The sequence below is a fragment of the Sciurus carolinensis genome, chromosome 7 (assembly GCF_902686445.1).
Source record: "Sciurus carolinensis chromosome 7, mSciCar1.2, whole genome shotgun sequence".
Taxonomy (NCBI): domain Eukaryota; kingdom Metazoa; phylum Chordata; class Mammalia; order Rodentia; family Sciuridae; genus Sciurus; species Sciurus carolinensis.
This window is the reverse complement of record NC_062219.1, coordinates 22680859-22700692: the sequence shown is the minus strand read 5'-3', so window position 1 is coordinate 22700692 and position 19834 is coordinate 22680859. Positions and strand designations below refer to the sequence as shown.

General features: G+C 39.3%; 1 protein-coding gene across 2 annotated transcripts in view; it reads left to right on the top strand.

Moving 5' to 3' along the window:
- Positions 1 to 11154: 11154 nt before the first annotated feature.
- Positions 11155 to 19834, top strand: part of Aig1 (androgen induced 1) — a 244053-nt gene continuing 235373 nt past the window's right edge. For both annotated transcript variants that reach the window (XM_047557714.1, XM_047557715.1), the window contains exon 1: positions 11155 to 11432. In XM_047557714.1, coding sequence (XP_047413670.1) covers positions 11292 to 11432 — 141 coding nt within the window. In that variant the 5' untranslated portion in view covers positions 11155 to 11291. The remainder of the gene's footprint in view (positions 11433 to 19834) is intronic.

Sequence of the window (19834 nt, the reverse complement as noted above, 5' to 3'; positions counted from 1 at the left end):
GATTATTGACATGGATCTTCAGTTTTCCTTTTCTAGAATGACGGAGAGAGGAGGAAAAATGACTAGGGGTAAACAATATTTCCTGGGATCAAAGAGGTTATAAATTACTATAATAAAATAAATTTGTAAGGAAAGGAAGTAAAAATAATAATAAATAATTGTTTTGAGAGTTATTCATGAAAAGTGGGACTACATTGGATCAAATTACCTTGAAGTCACAAACTCTGCAAGGAAGAAGATGAAATGAAAGGTTTAAGGTATTAAAAAAATAAACCCCTCTAGGATACTGTATTCAGTAAGTGTATCCTGCAGAAATGAAGAGAAATATTTTCTCATTTAGAAAAGAATTGAGGGAATTTGCTGCTGGTAAGGCTACTTTGCACAAATGTTAAGACAGTACTTCCTAGAAAAGGAAAACAACATAGATCAGAAACTAGGACCCACATAAAGAGAGCAAGAGTGTTAGGGAAGGAACAAATGAAGGTAAACACAATTTCTTTCCCTTTTTCTGAATTGGTCTAACAGGTAATAGTTTACTCAAAATAAAAACAATGCATTTGATGATTAGAGCTTGCAGATAAGTGAAATGAAGGACAGGGATGTTATAATAGGACTGGAGCTGTAGCACAATGGGAGACTACGAGCTTAGCATACACAAGGCCCTGATTTCAATCTCCAGTGTTTGCACGCACATGCACACACACTTACACACGTGCACACACACACACACACACACACACAGAAATAAAATGGATAAAAATATAAAGGATGGGAGGAAAGAATTGAACTTGCTTTGTTATAAGGTACTTTCACTACCTGTGAAGGAATAATGGAATCTGATGAACAATTCTATGTCCACAGGTTTGACGACATATATGAAGCAGACTTAACTCTCCCAGAAGAAAAAGTCTACCAAAACTTGAAGGAGAAAAAAGCAGATTATCTCAATAGGTCGTCCTTATTTAGCAGAATCAGACTAGGTTGAGCCATGTGACGCAGAGGCCTGGCTTCTAGGAACTGCCAGGAAGTATGTGGGGCTGCACGGGAGTGGTTCCCTGTGTTCTTCTGGAATTTTCCCCCTAGGAGAATGGTTCCCCTAACTCCACCCTATCCTGTCCATCACAGAAGGAGCTCCTCCCATTCCTTGCTCCCTTTACCTGTATATATAAATAAAGGAGAGTTGGGAGACTCCATGTTTTTGTTGTAAGAGGTCAGAGCTGGTATGGCCAGACCTGTCACATCCCCTCTCTCATAAAAACAGTATTGGCTCTTGTGTGTTCATTGAGTAGATAAGTTTTTTGGGTAATAGGTAGAAAAACTGCCAACATCTTCCTACGGCAGTTAACCCTTTCCTCCTCCATGCAGGAAGTGGCAGAGAGGACACCCACAGGCCTATATCTATTAAAATAATTGACTAAATAATAAATGATCTTGCAAAAGAGAAAGCACCAGACCAGGTGGGATTGATAGTGAATTCAGTGAAACATTCAGGAAGAAATGACCCTAAGTCTCTACAGTCTCTTCCAGAAAATAGAAGTAAAGGGAATACTTCCTATCTCATTTATGAGGCCAACATACCAAAACCAAAGATAATGTAAGAAACTACAAGGCAATCTCTCTCATGAATACATTTAAAATTCTTCAACAAATTATTAGGAAATAAAATCCAAAAATGTCAAAAAGAATTATATAACATGAGTAAGTGAAATTTATTCCAAATGTGAAAGTCTTGTTCAAAATTTTAAAAAATCATTTACTATGACCCATCATATCAACCAGTGAAAGAAAAATGTATGGTCACATCAATTGATGCAGAAAAAGCATTTGACAAAATCCACCATCCACTCAATGTGAATATTAGCACTCACTATGACATGTCATTGTAAGTTTGTCCAAACCCGTGGAACTGCACAGCAACATGAAGAGTGAACCATAATGTCAACTATGGACCTTAGTTATTAGTAATGATTTGATATTGTTCCATCAATTCTGACAGAAGTAGCACACTAATGCAAGATATTGATATTAGGGAAAACTGTGTAGGGATAAGGGGGACAAGATACAAATGATCTCTGAATTAACAATAGTTTGGCTTACAATCTTTCACATTTAGGATGGTGTGAAAGTGATATATGTTCACTAGAAACTGTGCTTTGAATTTTGAATGTTGATCTCTTCCCAGAATAGTACTATGTGATACAATCCTCTATTATGATGCTGGGTCACATCTCCCAGTCAGCCACACCCCCTGGGAGATAATTTAAAGGGTGCTGTGTTGATAAGTCAGGATGTTTGGTATGTTAGGTATAGTAAATGCATTTTTTACTTATGGTATTTTCATCTTTCAATGAATTTATGGGGATACCAACCCACTGTGAGTTGAAGAATGTCCATCTATGGGAACATGGGCATTATCTGTACTTTCTGCTCAATTTTTCTGTAAACCTAAAACTGTGGTCATTTAACTCTTCTGAGTCTCAGTTTTACCATTTATAAAATGAAACACCATGAGTAGAAGTCTTCTTTACTTCAAGTAGAAGATCCTGTCATTCTGTGATATCTGATCTTCAATATAGTTTAAGGTAGAAGGAAATAGTATTTTGAAAGAAAACAATTCATTGACTAAAGCGAAACTTAAAAGAATATCATTCTACAATTTCAGCAAGCCAATGAATATAATTCTTGGATTATCTGGTGACCAAATACGATTTATGTAAAAGGAATAATGGAGTCATAGTCATCAATAGGTATTGATGATACATTCATTCAAAGGACATAGAGCTCCAGTTTTCAAAAGATAACTTCGGATCCCTCCCTTAATTAAGGGTCATGGTCAAATGATCACAAATGATTATCAATAAATGAAAAGTCTATGAAAACTGTTAAGAAGAAATTTGTGCCTCTTGGAATTCTTTGATAGAATTTTCTCCTCCTTGTGAGTCAGACGTCATTAGGTTCACAGAGATGAGGAAATGCAGGCATTGTTTGTGACTGATATGACACATTCCTGTCAGATGTGGCCCTTAGCCTGGGCAGAGAAGGCAGCTGCCTGTGAGGAGGGGTCAGAACTTGACTGTAACAGGTGAGAAACAACCCAGATCCCATGGCCTGTCAATGGCAGAGCAGGAATTGAACCTACTATGTGAGATGTACTGGTAGGATTGTGCAGCACAGTGTGATGATCAAGAACCCACAACACACGGCTTTCATACCCAGCTCTGCCATTTACAGGTTGTGTGTGCTTGGGAAGTTCACTTAATTGAATCTGCTTCTCCATTTCCTCTTTTGTAAATGAAGATAAGAATAGCAACCCTTCTCAGTAAGGATGAAATGAATTAATACTTGCAAAGTGCTTGGCTTGGCACCTGGCCCATAGTATTATATGAGTGTTTGTTACATAAAAATACATAAATTTAAATCTTGTTCTCCATAGTACTGGCTTACATTCTCATGATTCTGCACTTTTTAAAGGACACTAGAAAATAACCCAAAATATCTCCTTGCACCATCATTTGCCTGCATGTAAAAGAACACTCCACTACATCGTTTTAAATAAATAAGTTGCTTTTCTTACATCATAAGAAGTCTGGAAGGCAACCACAGTTCATGTTGGTTCAGCAGGTTCTTGCTCTAAGAGCAAATATCTCTGAAAATCTCTGGTCTTTTCCTCATGATTATAAGGTGGCTACTATAGCACCGCCATCAAATAGACAGTGAAATGAAAAAATGGGGAAAGGACAAGGACTGCACTATTTAAATATTTTCAGAGTCCTCGCAGAAGATTCTAACTTCCCTTGGAGCCATGGCCTGAGGCCCAGTCACACCATTATCTTCCAAGTAAGTTCCCAAATCTCTTCATCCACTCATACCTTCTCCTACATTCACATCCCATAAGTGAATGAGAAAATGGTCTGCTTTTTCTGACAGATGAATTTTTGAAAGGAATAGAAGCTGGATGCTCAGCTCCTGGAGGTGTCAGAACAAGACTTAGCCCCAGTAGGCCTGCAAAGGTACAGGTTTCCCTTGGGTAGAAATGAACGTAGCCTGTAGCCTGGGCTCTCAGTTGGCCAGATTCACAGGTCATTTAAACTGGCTTCTGGCTGTTGGCAGGACTGCCTGATGCTACCACTATCTCTCATGGCAAGTCACAAGTCTCCTGAAAACAAAACATTGGTGCTTCATTTAATTTTATTGAGCTCTTCTTTTGTGCTGGATGTTTATTATGCTAGCTCCTAAAACTGACTTTCAGCTAACTCTCTGGATGACTAACACAGGGGACCAATAAATGGACTGTAGACATTTCAACTGCCGTTAATTTGGGGAAAAGTTACTTAATATGGTAAAAAGTAGCAGCCCATCCCATCATCTCTGCATTCCACATTTCTGTAATATTGCTTTTATGCAGAAGCCATTGGTTCCTGCAAAGGCTTGCCTTCTTTGGACAGAGAGTCTGGGTCCCAAGGGAATAGTTTAATTAGCTGTTTCATGTAATCTAAACTATCAGAGATAAGTTTTCCATCTTACAAAAGAGAGGGAGTGCTCTCTGCCAACTACCTCACCTATGGCCTGGCAACTGTGGAGGGCATCCCAGGTCAGCCCTAGCTTCATGGGTGATAGTACAGAGATGCCTAAGGGAGGAGATAGCATAGACCTCTGTAGAAGATGCCACCATCACATTTAGTATAATGTTAAAGCGTTTCCTTGTTGGCAAAAAATTATGCAAATATAGGCATTATTGTAGAATTCCGGTCACAGCTGACCTTGGGAGATGAGTAGAATTTTAACATATTGGAGAGGTGCTGTGAATTATTAGTGCCTAAGGGTTATGGAAATGTTTTACTGAACATTTAGTAAAAGTAAATGTTGAGTTTTGGAGGAAAAACAAGTATTCCTATGAAAATAGAATATGCAATTATTTAAAGAGATGCAGTAATGGAAGTCGAAAAACTGGGTTAAGGTCAGCTAACTCATGGAAGACGTTAAATGTCATACTCTAAGGGAGTGAGATTTCCTGTAGGCCATGGGAAATCGCTATTTTTGAGAAGAGACGTGATCTGATATGACCTATATTTTTAGGAAGACAATTCTAGTGGTAGTGATAAGGGTGACATGGGATGCACGGATGAGGCAGGAAAACCAGTTGCAGTTTATTCAATAAGGCAACAGCAGTAGATTGAGAAATGAAAATCCCACCCTGAGAAAGTTGCAGAAAACAAATTACTATACTTGACTATTGACCTTGGGCAGGTTAGCTAATTTACTGGTTGTAGTAGGAACTCTTCGTGGTCTCCCAATATCTTTCTTCTCCCGTGTATTAGTTTGCTAAGACATCATAACAAACTGGTTGGCTTGAAACAACAGAAATTTGTTTTTTCAGTCCTGGATGCTGAAAGTCCAAGATCAAGGTGTCAGCAGGGTTGGTTCCTTTTGAGGCCTTTGAGGAAGAATCTGTTGCATGAACTTCTCCCGGCTTTTGGAAACAGTCAGCTATCCTCATCATTCCTTGACTTGTCATTAGTCAAATCCCTGCTCCTATCTTCTTAGGGCCTTCTCCTTATGCATGTCTCTCTTCTTAAAAGGACACTAGTCATGTTGGATTAGGGCCCACTCTATTCTGGTATTACATCATTTAGCTTAAGTAATTATATCTGCAATGTTCCTATTTCCAAATAAGGTCACTTTCTGAGGCACCAGGGGTTAGAACTTTAACATATCTTTTTTTTTTTTTTTTTTTTGTGGGGCTGGGGATTTGAACCCAGGACCTTGTGCTTGTGAGGCAAGCACTCTACCAACTGAGCTGAGCTATCCCCAACCCCATCATATCTTTTTGAGGATTATGATCCAACTCATAAAGTCCCACTTTTGTGTTCCTGGAGTCCTGCTTTTTGGGCTAGCCTGTGGCCACCAAGAATCTGGACACTCCTGTTCCCAGCAGTGGCCCCATGGTGAGTGTCAGCCAAGGAGCTGAAGGTGGAAGTGGTGCGTGGCAGCTTCTGCAGACTTTCCATAAGGGGCAATATATTGCCATATACCACTTCTACCTGCAGCTTCTTGGCTGGCGCTCATCCACATGGCCATAGCTAGGACAAGGAATGTCCATGACCCATCCTCATGCTTCCCTCCGTTTCCGCAGTCAATTCCAGTGTCAGTACTCAGCTTTAAGAGAAGGAGGAGTTTACGATGACTCTGAAGCAGGCCTGGCAGGGTTCCACAGACACTCTGGGTAAGAGGGTCAAAAGGCGCTCTTTTAAAAGGACAGCAGGAAGTCCCGCCCTGAGACCTGCGAGCTGACTAGCACACAGGTGGGATTTTTATTTTGGCTGACCTATGTTTGATTGCCACTGTGGTGGAGACTTTAAGAGGTGATAAGGTTGTTAAAGCGGGATGAATGCCTCTCTCATGGAACTGGGTAAGTTCCTGTGACAGTGGCTTGTTATAAAGCAAGCCTCTGCTCCTTGAGTTTTGCCTCTTCCACACTTGCCCACTTGCCCCTCTATTTTTCTATCATGTTATAAAATAGCCCGAGGCTCTTGCCAAATACAGTCATCTGATCTGAGATTTCCAGATTCCAGAACCATAACCTAAACTTCTTTCCTTTCTAAATTACCCAGCTCAGGCATTCTGTTAAGGTAACAGAAAGAAGACTAAGACACAACATTTTCAAAAATTTAAATTGGAATGCCTTTATTTGAATAAAAGTAAATGGTGTTTGTTCTCATTTTTCATAGACCCAGTCTTGTTCTTACATTTAGCTTAACTATGCATATGTCTGGTCTCTGCAGGATTTAAGCTTACAACCTTAAAACATTTTTTATTTATTAAATTAAATTTAGTTTTTAAACCTATATATAAAAACATAAAAATTGTACATATTGTGATATTTCAATACATGTAGACATTGTATAATCAGGTTAGCATATCTATCTCTTCAAATATTTATCTCTTCTTTATGGTGAAAACATTCAAAATCCTTTAAAATCTTTTGGAATATCCTTTAAATATGTGTGCAGTACTTATTTAGAATAGAGACCAAAGGTGGTGAAGAAAAAAGGATCCCTGGTTGTGGTAGTTCCACGTCTTCTCTACTACCCAGAGCAATTTAGTCCCAGTCCCCAATTCCTAAATATTCCACTCAGCAAAACAAAACTCTGCAATTACTCTGACACCCATGCTGGGGGTGGGGGTGGGGTTAGCAACCCTTTACTGTTACTCTAGAATGCTTTAGGAGGTCCTCCTATTGGTCATTACCATGCACCCAAGTGGAGTATGAAAGGAAACATTTAAAAACACAAAGTATCCTCTCCTGGGAAAATTCTGGAAATACATGACCGTCAGCTAGCCATATTTCCAGCATATTTGAACAGAAGAGGCTTGTTCTGACCTGATGCTTCTAACATGGCAGGCAGGTACTGTTTCCAGAAATTAGGAATTGCAGAGGGCAGTTTTTGAGAAGGAGATAATTGGTACAGGTTATGAACGTAGAATTTGAATCACCGATGAACCATGCAGGTGATCATTCTGAACAGGAAGGCCAGATCATAAGCCCCAGAGAGGGATTCCCAGATGATGTGGACTTAAACACCATGTCTTTTGGGATGGGCTGGGTTTGACTGTATGCGAAGAGAACATTCCAAGCAGGACAAGGGGCATTGGCCAGCACAGGATGCTTTAGATCTGTGAGATTCACGCAATGACTCACCACTGATCTATACACTACCTTTTCTAAAGCTTTTTAATGAACCTCCACAGAATTCTTAGCATTTAGATATCTCATACCTTAGTAAGGATCTCTATAGCAAACTCAGTCCATTTTAAAATCAGCAAATCCGGTCTAGCCAGCAATATCAACAAAACTGCTAGTACCTGCTGTGCCATTTGGCCTAAAAAAAACCCAACTCTTTTGGTTAACAGAAAAAGAAATCTGGCTAATCATATGCATTGGCACTACATTTTATATCTAAGGCAAATTTTAAAAGCTATAATGAGCATCAATTTTAGGAAAAAGTGTTTTTTACCTACTTCTTTCACTTCGTCTTTCTCAACTGCTCTCCAGGGCAAAAGCACTCTCCTTGGCACCTCAGTTTGTATAAACAGGTGTGAACAAGTATATGTGTTAGGTTATAAAAGTGTGGTTTCTTAACTGGTTTTGAACTCCAAATAATACTTAAAAAGTGACTTTCTCCATTCAAAATGCAGACATTACGGTGTATTTCTAGTGGTTAAAAAGCTGAAAACAACTTAAACATCCAAGAACAGAGAAAACTCTAAGCAAAATATGGTATGTCCATATGATGTTGCACTATGCAATCATTAAATATGATTTTCACAAATTTTAAATAAGGGAAAATTCTCTTTAAACTTAAGGCAGATAAATTTAAATGATGCAAATGGTTACGCAGTATGTCACACCCATCTAACTAGGTATTACAAAAAACTGCAGGAATATGCTAAAATATTCAGTGTTTTCTCTGGGTGGGGCTAATGTTGAATTTTTTTCCTATTTCAATATTACCAACATGCTACTTCTATAATAAAGAAAAAATAAGTAACTCAAAGGCTGAAATCCTGAGAGGATTTTTCCAATGCCCAAGCCTCTGAAAAAGGACATGTCTCAACTTCTACCCCTGTGGTAACAGATAAATGTGAAGGGGCATAAATGATTTGTCCAAATATATTGACAGTTAGAAATTGCTTACCTAAAGTAAATGCAGAACTAAAGGAAATGCATAAACATTGATTATTACAAAACTGTATGTAAACACAGTTCTTCCTCCTCCTTTTAAAGCAGAGACCTGTATTTACATGAAGTTGGCTTCTTGGAATACAACATAAGGGAGACACAGGGGTTCTTGTCATTTCCAAAATTAGCAGGTATTATCACCACCAATGTGTCTGAAATCTTCCCCTTCCAAACATGTACACACACATGCACACACACTTACAGAGTTTATATTAGTTTTTAAAAGTACTTAAAGAACAGTATTCTCAGCCCTTATATAGTCTTAAGAGTAAGAACACTAAAATAACTACAAGTTAAAATAGGGTTTGAAATCTTCCCTTGGTGTTTCTTATGTTTACTAGTATCCATGAAACTCAACAGAACAAGGATTTTATTCTCCATCCCATTAATGGTACAGTAGGAGGAAAAACATTTTAAAAGTGGCATGCAGATATTTCTTATTATTATAGGATGTAAACAGTATATATTAAATCAAATATGGAATCATCATACACACTTAGAAGTAATGTATTACAGTTTATAAATAGGGGGACTGGGGTTGTAGTTTAGCAATAGAGCACTTGCCTAGCATGTGTGAGGCCCTGGGTTCAATCCTCAGCACCACATCAAGATAAATAAATAAAATAAAGATATTGTGTCCATCTACAACTACAAAAAATTAAAAAAAGAATAACCCACTGAGTGAAGTCCTAAGAGTAATATCCTATTGAATTATTTACACTCTAAAATATAATATTATTTCACAAAGAATACCTGTAAAACATGAATAAGATTGTTAGATATGGGCTAAAAATCAAAGTGAGCAACCCTGGACATGTTAACAAATAGTGATTAAGAAGTTATAAAAATTGTAGACTGACATTCTCATAAAATAATATTCTCATAAAAGAGTATTTGAGTCAAGCTTTATACAAATCTTTCATTTTTTAAAATATAAAACTATCTCATCATGGTTGGCAAATCACACAACAAAAGCAAAACTTAAGTATTATTTATTTGAAAAGAAACTGACCATAGGAAAAAATTTAAATAACTATGAAAGTATCATTTTATTTTATAGTCATGGGGACAGGGAGTCTTATAATGATTTTCTAAAATCTAAACTAGGAAAGGTACATCCAACTTTGAGAATATCATATCACCTCACAAAACTTTGTCAAGGCCTTTTAGCTAGATAATCTCCAAGAAATCCTTTTGTGTGTGTGTGTGTGTGTGTGTGTGTGTGAACTTATGAATATGTAGCAAGGACACACACAAAAATAGACCCAACTTTTACATGACAAAACTATAAATCATCAATGAGGAACAATTTTATGCTAGTACAATCTTGTGATTTCAATTTCTATTAGCAAAATTACAATGACAATTTAGAAAATTCAGTGGGTCTCTTTTTGATTTAGATCTTGATTGAAAATAATTCAGGGAAACATTCTGATTTGCTACTTTCTCTTTACCTCTAATGCTATGCTTACCCAGCCACTTCTTACTCCACATCCTCTCTGACTCAGAGACTATTTGGAGAGGACACCTGTTTTAAATGGACCCACAGGAAATACCTATGTGGTCTTTCACAGTCTGACCCTGCATCTGTTTGGTTGAAATATGATCATGATTTAAAAAAAAAAAAAATGCTGCCCACAAACTGAGGCAACTTCAGAGTGACAACACTTACTGGAAGGCAGAGGGAATCCAGTTTAAATTTATTTTCCTCCCATTAAGCTCTGGTTTTGTACTGCAGGGGGAAAAAAAAAGTCAAAGGGTAAAAAGAGTTTAACGCCACAAAGACTTAAATTACGCACGCCTTTGAACTGAATGCAGTCTTTGGCAGCAAGTGTGTTAACCTGGCACTCCTTTCTTTATAGCTTTATGTGTATAAATCTCTCGTCCAAAGTTCATTTTCTAGTTTGTGTTATATGTTGATAGGATGATAAACCTCTTGCAGAACAGTGCAGAGCAGGCCACCCCAGAAAAGCAGAGTTTATAAGTCACTTAGGGGCTGAGAGCGCTGACACCTCCACCCGTCCCGCACCGAGCACCTGCCCTGGCCAGGAGCAGCCGCCCCAGGGGCTGGAACTCTGGTGGACAGCGGGGTCCCCTGCTGCAATACAGGTTCCTCGCCCCCTCGCCCGACCCTGCTCCCTCTCCGCCCCTCAGATGCCACCAGCGGCGGTCCCCGCAGCTCGCGCGCACTTCCCGAGCCCGGCTGCCACTCGGAGCCCTCCCACCCCTTCCCGGGACGCCTAGGGGGCGCCCCCGGCCGGGTCTCCCGGGCCCCGCGAACGCAGGAGCAGAATGACGAAGGTGACGAAAGAGATGACGCCACGCCGCCTGCCTGGCCGCAGCCGGCCGCGGGGAGCGCCCGCAAACAGCGCCCCGCCCGCGCAGGTCGCCCGGGCGCTCGCGGCCGCGCCGGTCCCGCGGGGCGCGCGCCCCGCCACAGCCCCCGCCCCGCCCCGCGCCGCGCCCGGGTTCCCACGGCGCCCGCCCTCGCTCGCCCAGCGCCGCCCGCGCGCCCTCCACGCCGCCCGGCCCGCCCAGGCCTCTTGCGAACATGGCGCTTGTCCCCTGCCAGGTGCTGCGGGTGGCGATCCTGCTGTCCTATTGCTCTATCCTGTGCAATTACAAGGCCATCGAAATGCCCTCGCATCAGACCTACGGAGGGAGCTGGAAATTTCTGACGTTCATTGATCTGGTAAGGCCGTCCCCTCCCCCCAACTGTCCGCCCTGCGCCCGGTGCCCGTGTGCGTTTCGGGGGCGCGAGCACCTGCGCTCCTTCCCTTGTGCTCGCGTCTTCGCAGTGACGCCTCCCGGCGTCTGAAGGCCTGGCTGTCCCCGCTGTGCTTCGGAACCACCCACCGTTACCTGGTAGCTTGGGGACGAATGGAGGTGGGGCGCAGCCAGGCGGTGGGCTATCTGGAGAGGGACACAGACCTGCTTCTAAGAGGTGACATGAGAAGATTCATCATCTACCCAAAGCATCCGACGACCTTGATCATGAGTGGCCTTAGTCGTATTCGCCCTCGAGGTGCTTTCTAGAGCACCCGCCATCGCCATCGGATAAACTTGCAGCATGGAACGAAACTGGGTATTGTCTAGTTACTTGAAGCTTCGTCTGAAAGCGCCCAAGTCCACCTCCTAAGGCAGAGGAAGCACCTAATAAACTTATCTTCTTTGCCCATTGTCAGTAGTTTACTTGCAACCTTTGCCCCAGAAACATCAGAGGAGAGAGTTTCAGAGTTATTCCTAGTGTGGCTGTGTGCCTGCTGTCTCCTCCAGTACAAGTTTGCAGTGTTTGCATAAGCAGCTCCTCTGTTGGCACAACATGATACTCTTAACGGGTACCGGTTATTATTATTTTAAAGGTTGTCTATTTCTGACACCAGAAAGGCTTCTACAGGGACACAGGGTGGACCTCGGGATTACTGGACAAAAGGTGACTAAGATCAGGTCACACACACACTCACACACACACCCATACACACATTATCAAGCATGGGCAGAGAGTTAAAACAAAAGCAATGAAGTCCTAAAGGACTCAGAGAAAATGCAGAACCAACTGCTGGAATGCTAGAACTTTCTGTACAAGATTATGCACAAGGTTGGCCACACCAGCACAGTTATCATCTCTTCTTTTGAACCTCCATTTTGATGAAGAGAACTTGAACTTTGATGAAGAGAACTTTCCAAAGATTCAGTATGCCTAAAAAAAAAAAAAAAGCCATTAGAAACTTTAGAATACCACCTTATATTTACATTGTATTTCAGTGAACAATTTGCATTCTTTTCCCCAGCAATCCTGTGCACACATGGAGTGTTCAACGTTTTCATTTTCAAATCTTCCACTTCCAATTCTTTCTTGAAACTAATCTGCCTCTGAACATGTGAGTTTCTGGCCATTTGCCTTTCTTCCTCCCATTCAACCATGTAAGGAGCACATGCCAAGGCTCCATCTCTATTTTTCTGTATGTTCCTTTTAGCATTCAGAAGATATGTGACTGTCACCAGGACTGTCTTCATATTTGATTGAAAACTGAAGTTGGAGTTATTTTGACAGAAGGTCTTATTGGCTTGATTAGCTTATCAATATGAATTGGCTTCACAATTATGTTATGCAGCAGAGATTTTGCATTGATTAAATGAACTATCTCTGCATACCTAAGGTTCTGTCTGATAAATATGTATAAAAGGCGCTAGTACCATATGCAGAATACCAGAAATCTTGTCCCTTCTTCAAGTGTTTAATCTTAAGTTAAAGATGTTTAGATGTATTTAAAAATACACACATAGATTTTCAGAATTCTTTCAGGGCCTATGTGAACAAAACTTATCCCATTCCTAAGTCAGATCTTACTTAGAACTGGCCCATTTGAGTGTTGCTAAGGCAGAAGCCATAGGTTCTATACACAGTACACAGCCCTGCCCTTGCCTTAGGTGCTATTTGGGGGAACAAGGGAATGGATCAACATACTCAGAGACTGAGTATGTTGGAAAGCCCAAGAGAGAGGACTGCTTTCTCACATTGGCATCACTTCCTATGTGTTAGAAAACAAGGCTCACAAGAAACAATACACCTCCCGTAACCTTCGCATGACATGAAATGGTGGAAGAGTCACTTTGATGTGCTGTCATGGAGTTTCTATTTTAACTTTTGATGATTGGACTTACCTATTTTAAACACCAATAATCACCATAACTATACTTTTTTTTTTTCTATTCCAGTATTTAGACCATAAATTCAGATATAAAACTTTTACTTTCACACATATATTTGGCCCTAAGTTTGTTTAGGGCCTATAGCCAGCCTTTCAAACTTTTTACACTTTGTGGCTCCTGATTGAAATAAAATAATTATAGTTAGCCAAGAGTTCCTGTGAGAAAATATGTCTGAACTATATTTGTAAAAGCATGCATGCAAAGTGTTACTCTTTTTATTAGGGATTTTGAGTCCTTAGAGCTTAAGCATCATACAGCTGTTAAAACAACCAACTTGTCAATTCTTCCGTGATGGCATGAAAAGATCAGGCTACTAAAATGTACCTGTTTAATTTTACATTTTTTGAGTTTAAGAAAATACTGAATAAACTTTGTTTCCTAGTGTCTTTGACAATTTTAATGATTCTAAGCTTATTGGAGCAATTCTAGAAGAGGGTTTCGCTTCTCAAAATTTTAATAAGGCTCTTTTTCTGGCCAACTTGGATGCTGAGTCAGGGCATTAATACTGATGGCCACGGTTGAATTCCATGTTCTATGGCATCAGTTTACTCTAATGGAAGTCAGGAAACATGGGCTAACGTATCCAGGTGTACATGGTTCTATGATAGTGGCCTCTAACTGTATTCACTTGCTCTTTGGATATTAGAGTCATTCCAATGACATCAAAGCTCATGGTCAAAACTGGAATGCAAGTTGTTGCTACCAGTAATCTTATACTATTATGTCCCACGATTTTCTTTTCCCAGTGTTGAAAGACTGTAAGAGAATCTAATGGTTTTTGGAAAGTTCAAGTTAGAAAATGGAAAAAGAAACACTGTTCTGGTGTGGTAGATAAAATCATGGGTCCCCAAAGACGTCTACGTCCCAATGCCCAGAACCTGTGAATATGTTAGATTATGTAGCAAAGGGGAATGAAGTTTGCTGTTCAGCTGACCTTAAAATAGGGAGATTATTTTGGAATATCCAATACCCAATGTAATGGCTCTGGTTCTTTTGGAATGATTCTCATTCTCTAAGAGTGATATAAACACAGCTGGAGTGGCCACTACCAAGGACCTTGAGGGTCCTTAGAAACGGAATAGGGAAACAGAAGAGTCATTTGAAAGAAGATATGACTGAGGAGGAAGGTCACAGGGAGATCAACATTGCTGGCTTTGAAGATGGAAGAGGAGTCGTGACCCAAGGAATGTGGTTTAGAAGCTGAGAAGAATAAGGAAAATGGATTTCCCTTTGGAGTTTCCAGAAGGAACACAGCCCTGGGTTTTAACCCAATAAAACCTGTTTTGGACTTTCTGACCTCCAGAATTGTTGTTTAAGCTAAATAAATGGTAACTTGTTATAGGAGCAATAGAAAACTCAAATATTTGGCTTTAAACTTCTGACCTGGAAAAAAAATTTTAGCTGTTTTTATACTTATGTAAAACAAAATACTCAACTAGTTCTTAAATATTACATAACTGGTTAATTTTAGCTTTAACCAAAACTAGGTTTTTGCCTTTTTACCCATGAAACTGTGGAGAAGACATGCATATAATGTGGACAGTATGAGAATTTATAGACTGAACAACATTGGAAATGTGAGGCCTTTTCTTTACTGTGAATTATTTCAGAAGTTACTGTTTGCAATATGCCAGGCAAAGGGAAGGAATACTTTTAACTGGAAACAAGCTGGAAAAAAAGGAAAATTTAAACAAACTGATGTTCCAGTATTTTCTTAGTCAATATCATAACTGATGAATTTTCTTCAAATGATGGAAACTTGTTCCCTTATTCCTAGCTGTGATCATTCTCCAAGTTACATCATACAGGCCAAAGATAATAAAAAAAAATCAAAATAAGACCAGCAATAAGTAAATGAAAAAGGCAGTTATAGTTTGAAGCTTCGCTGTAGTAGCTGAAGTCTAATAGGTGCTTAGTAAAGGTAGAATAAATGGAAATTTTCCCTTTCCACGTTTTCAATGAGCATTCTTTTCTGGTTTTCTCCCAAAATATTAAAAATAATAGGAATTTTAGAAAACATATCAACGAGGGCTGGGGTTGTAGCTCAGTGGTGGAGCACTTGCCTAACACATGTGAGGCACTGGGTTTGATCCTCAGTAACACATAGATAAAAATAAAATAAATAAAGGTATTGTGTCCATCTACGACTAAAAACAAATTTAAAAAAACAAAACAAAACAACATGTCAACCAGCACTGTATTTGGATATGTGTGGTAGACTGCCTAGCAAATGAGTTAGAATCAACTTCTTTGATAAACATACACTGGATGTTTGTTATTAAAAATTAAATTAATAATGATATTGGATTTGAAACTTGGATTTTTAAAGATCGAAACAGAGACCCGGGTATCTCATTTGCTCTAGTTTGTGGTACTTACTGTTTGAGAGTTATCATCATCATTATTCCTCCTCTGCTGGGTTTTTCATTCATGCTTTGGCAGATTATTGTTGCCAAGGTCCTGCCTACTCAAAGTGTGGGCTGAGACCCACATGAGCCACTTTCCCTGGGAGCTGACTTCACCCCACACCTTCTGAGTCAAAATTTGCATCTTTCTGAGCCCATCAGGCGACTTCCATGCACATTCTGGTTTGATAAAAGCCGCTCTAGGAATTTTGTAATTTAATGTAGAATAGCTGTAGGAGCCAGGCTTCACATATGAATTCTGCCTACTTTCAAAACATATTTAAGGTAACTTTCACTGTGACATAATTAAAAACATGTAAAAATTTACAACTTGAAAATAAAAGAGAAAAACAGAGACAGGCACAGAGATGGAGTAGTTATTACAATTGGGAAACAAATTAAAATAATCTTTAGGGCAGCTGAGGTAACAATGAAGAAATTGTCTGATTGTTCCTAGCATTGGAATAAAGGAAGCATAATAATTTATCAGGAAAAATACAATTTCTTTCCAGACATTGACTTTTCAGGGTTATTTGTCACTCAGGTCCTCATATAAAGGACATCAGGTAGCATGATAGATAACTCCTTTAATTATTTTTTTTGGCAGAATGTATAGGAATGTTCTTATAGTTGATACTTCTTTTATTGTAATTTTATGGAAGCCAAAGACACAGCCTTGTATTTTGGCAGGCTGAAGGAATTTCTGGAGAAGTTAAAGGTAATATAATCTAGGTACTTTGTTGTTGTTATCGAAATCCTTATTGGAAAAGAATGTAAGAAAACCACAGAAGGAGGAGGATGAATAATGGCTCTGATGTGGAAGAGCTTGAGCTTTTCAAAGCAGGAAATGGTCAAGTATACCTGGATGATTGTTTTTTTTGCTTTAAGGCACATGAGAATTTGTGACATTTAGAAAAATGTTGAAAAGGCAGAATGAAGTGCATAAGTATACAAAATTTTGCAATTGAGTTAGCTTTACATTTACTTACATACTTATCACAAAATACATTTTTGACTGTAGTTCATGGCTTAATTTAAATAGGAAATAAAATGTCTTGAGAAGAGCTTTTGCACGTTATTGTGTGTGTGGTGCTAAGCCAGTGATAATCACAGTGTGCCATGGAGAGGCCAGAGGTTCATGAACAAAATTAGGTGGGATTTGTTGTTGTTTGTTTTCTTATTTTTACTTTTCCTTTTTGGAGGTTGAAACTGCACATTTTACTTCAGTAGGTTCAGACTATGTGTGCACATAAGCATAAAGAATCAAATGATGTTTTTTTCCTAACCTGGAGAAGGATAATCCTTTGCGTAGAATCCTCCTTACCTTTGTTGCAAATGTTGCTTTTGGATCAGACATAAAGCAGGGGCCTGGTTTTGTCAGAGTTGGGGAAATGGTTGGTGATATATTTACCCATTCCCTCTCTTAGTTGCAAATGTTATTGAAATTACAGAAAGTCATCTGACCACCGGCTGAGGTCACCTCTTTTCTCATCCTCACCATCCCCCATGCCTGGTATAACATTTAGCAAAATTGGTAGCTGCTCTTGAGGGTTTTCATTTGTTTCTCTTTGTTCCCCTGAAAGGACACGTTTCTGTGGAAGCCTGAACAATAGTACAATTTTCCACATTGAATCAGATGTTCCTGTGATCCAAGCATGCTTGGAAAAGTCCTACTGCTCCGGAGTCCGTAATACCACTGCTTTCTTTGGCTGTGAAGCCTGTGGCCGTGAAGTTGAAGGACTCATTTCTCACTTGCACCCTAGTCCTGTCCCAGTGCAGTGGGGACTGAGCCGTCTTTGCAAGTGACACGCCCCTTGATCAGTAGTCTGGGTGGAGTGGAATTGGAATTCTAAGATTCTAAGGTGCAGCTGCCCCTTCGTATTGACTTACATCAGATCTCTAAGATTGTGTTATAATTTGAAAATTTTAATTAAAAAAATACATAATTATTATAGAGAATTTTGTACATTTTTGCTTCACATTGGCATCAAAAAAGAAAAAAGATAAAAAAAACTTATGTAACTTATATATGTATGTGTATCTATATCTCTATCTCTCTCTGTCTGTCTATATGAAACCATAGGGAAGAAAATACTTTCCATTTTAATTCTCCCTAATTTCCTTGCATTTTAGAATTTTAGTGCTTCAAGGTGGTATTTATTTTAGAACTTTACATACACAGAAACAGTCATACTACAGATGTATATGCATATATATATTTGCGTGTACATTTATATGTAGTCATATTTCAGGAAAAAAATCAGTAAGTTTTTTTTAAAAATTACAGATATCACTCATATCAATGTTAGTATTTTGATATTTACCTTTTCAATCATATATGTACATTAAAAAGAAAGTTTAATGTCTACACATGGTTTTTAAAAATTTGTTTTTAATTCACATGCTCCAAAATTTTTGTTGGTCTCAGCTCTGTGAAGTTTTGACAGTTGTGTGCCTACCACCCTAACCACCTAAAAGCATTCCTTCATGTTTGCTGCCCCTTCAGAGTCAAACCCTCCCTTAACTCTTACCAACTGCAGATTTGTTTTCTAAAAAAATATGTAAGGCCTACAGCATGTCTTTGGGTCTGTTTTTCCTTTCACTTAGCACAATGTATTTCAGATTCATTCATGCTATCCTGCATATCAGTAATTTGTCCCACTTGATTGCTGAGTGGTATTCCATGGTCCCACAGCTTGTTTATCCATCCATAAGTTGAAGTATATTTGAATTTTTCAGTTGTTCTGAAAACACTCTTTGGTGTGGTGTTTCCTGTGTTTTGTAATAGGTGTCTAGTGGCATATTGTCTTGATTTTAATTTGCATTTCCCTCATGACTAATGATATGAAATTATCTTTTCCTGTGCATTTTTATCGTGTGTGTGTGTGTGTGTGTGTGTGTGTGTGTGTGAGATTGTTAAGGGTGTTATATAATCTGGGTGCAGTGGTGTGCTCAACTGTAATTGAAGCAACTCAGGAGGCTAAGGCAGGAGGATTACAAGTTCGAGGGAAGCCTCAGCAGGGCAGCCTCAGCAACATATAAGACCCTGTGTCAAAGTAAAAAATTGAAAAGACTGGGAATGTAGTTTTCAATCCCAGTACAGAAAGAGAGAGAGAGAGAGAGAGAGAGAGAGAGAGAGAGAAAAGGATGGATCCAAATCTTTGTCTGTTAAAAGAAGTTGAATTCTTTTCTTATTATTAAGCTTTGAGAAATTTTAAGTATGCCAAAAAAATAGTACTCTGTCAAGTATGTGATTTGCAAACATTTTTTCCCTGTCTGTGGCTTATCTTTTCATTTTATTAGTAATGGCTTTGGCAGAGCAAAAGTTTATCATTTTGATGACATCCAAGCTATCAATTTTTTTTTTATGGAACTTTCATTTTGGTACTTGGGGTTGAACCCAGAGGCCCTTAACCACTGATTTACATCCCTAGCCCTTTTTTGTGTTTTATTTGGAGATAAGGTCTCACCGAGTTGCTAGGGCCTCACTAAGTTGCTGAGGCCAGTTTTGGACTCGCCTTCCTCCTGCCTCAGCCTCCCTAGCTGCTGATATTGCAGGCCTACACTACCCCGCCCCACTGGAACATGTTTTTGATGTATCCAAGAACTCTTTAACATGAGGTCACAAAGATCCCCCCCCATTTTCCTTCTAGAAGTTTTGTAGTTTTGAGTCCCTTCCTGCCCCCCACCCTTTTTTTGGTACATGATGTGCAATCATTCCAGCATCATTTCTTGAAGAGGTTATCCTTTCACCTTTGCTTCCTGAGTCACTTATCAATTGACCATGTGTATCCGAACTCTCTTCTGTGCCAAGGAGTGTCTGTGTTCCTAGGTATCACACTGTCTTGATGGTTGTAGCATTATAGTACGTCTTGACAGCAACTAGTGCAAGTTCTCCAACTTGGTTTTTTTTCAGTTTGCTTGTTTTCAAAGTTTGTAATTCTAATTACTTTGTTTTCTTGTTTAAATTTTTAAA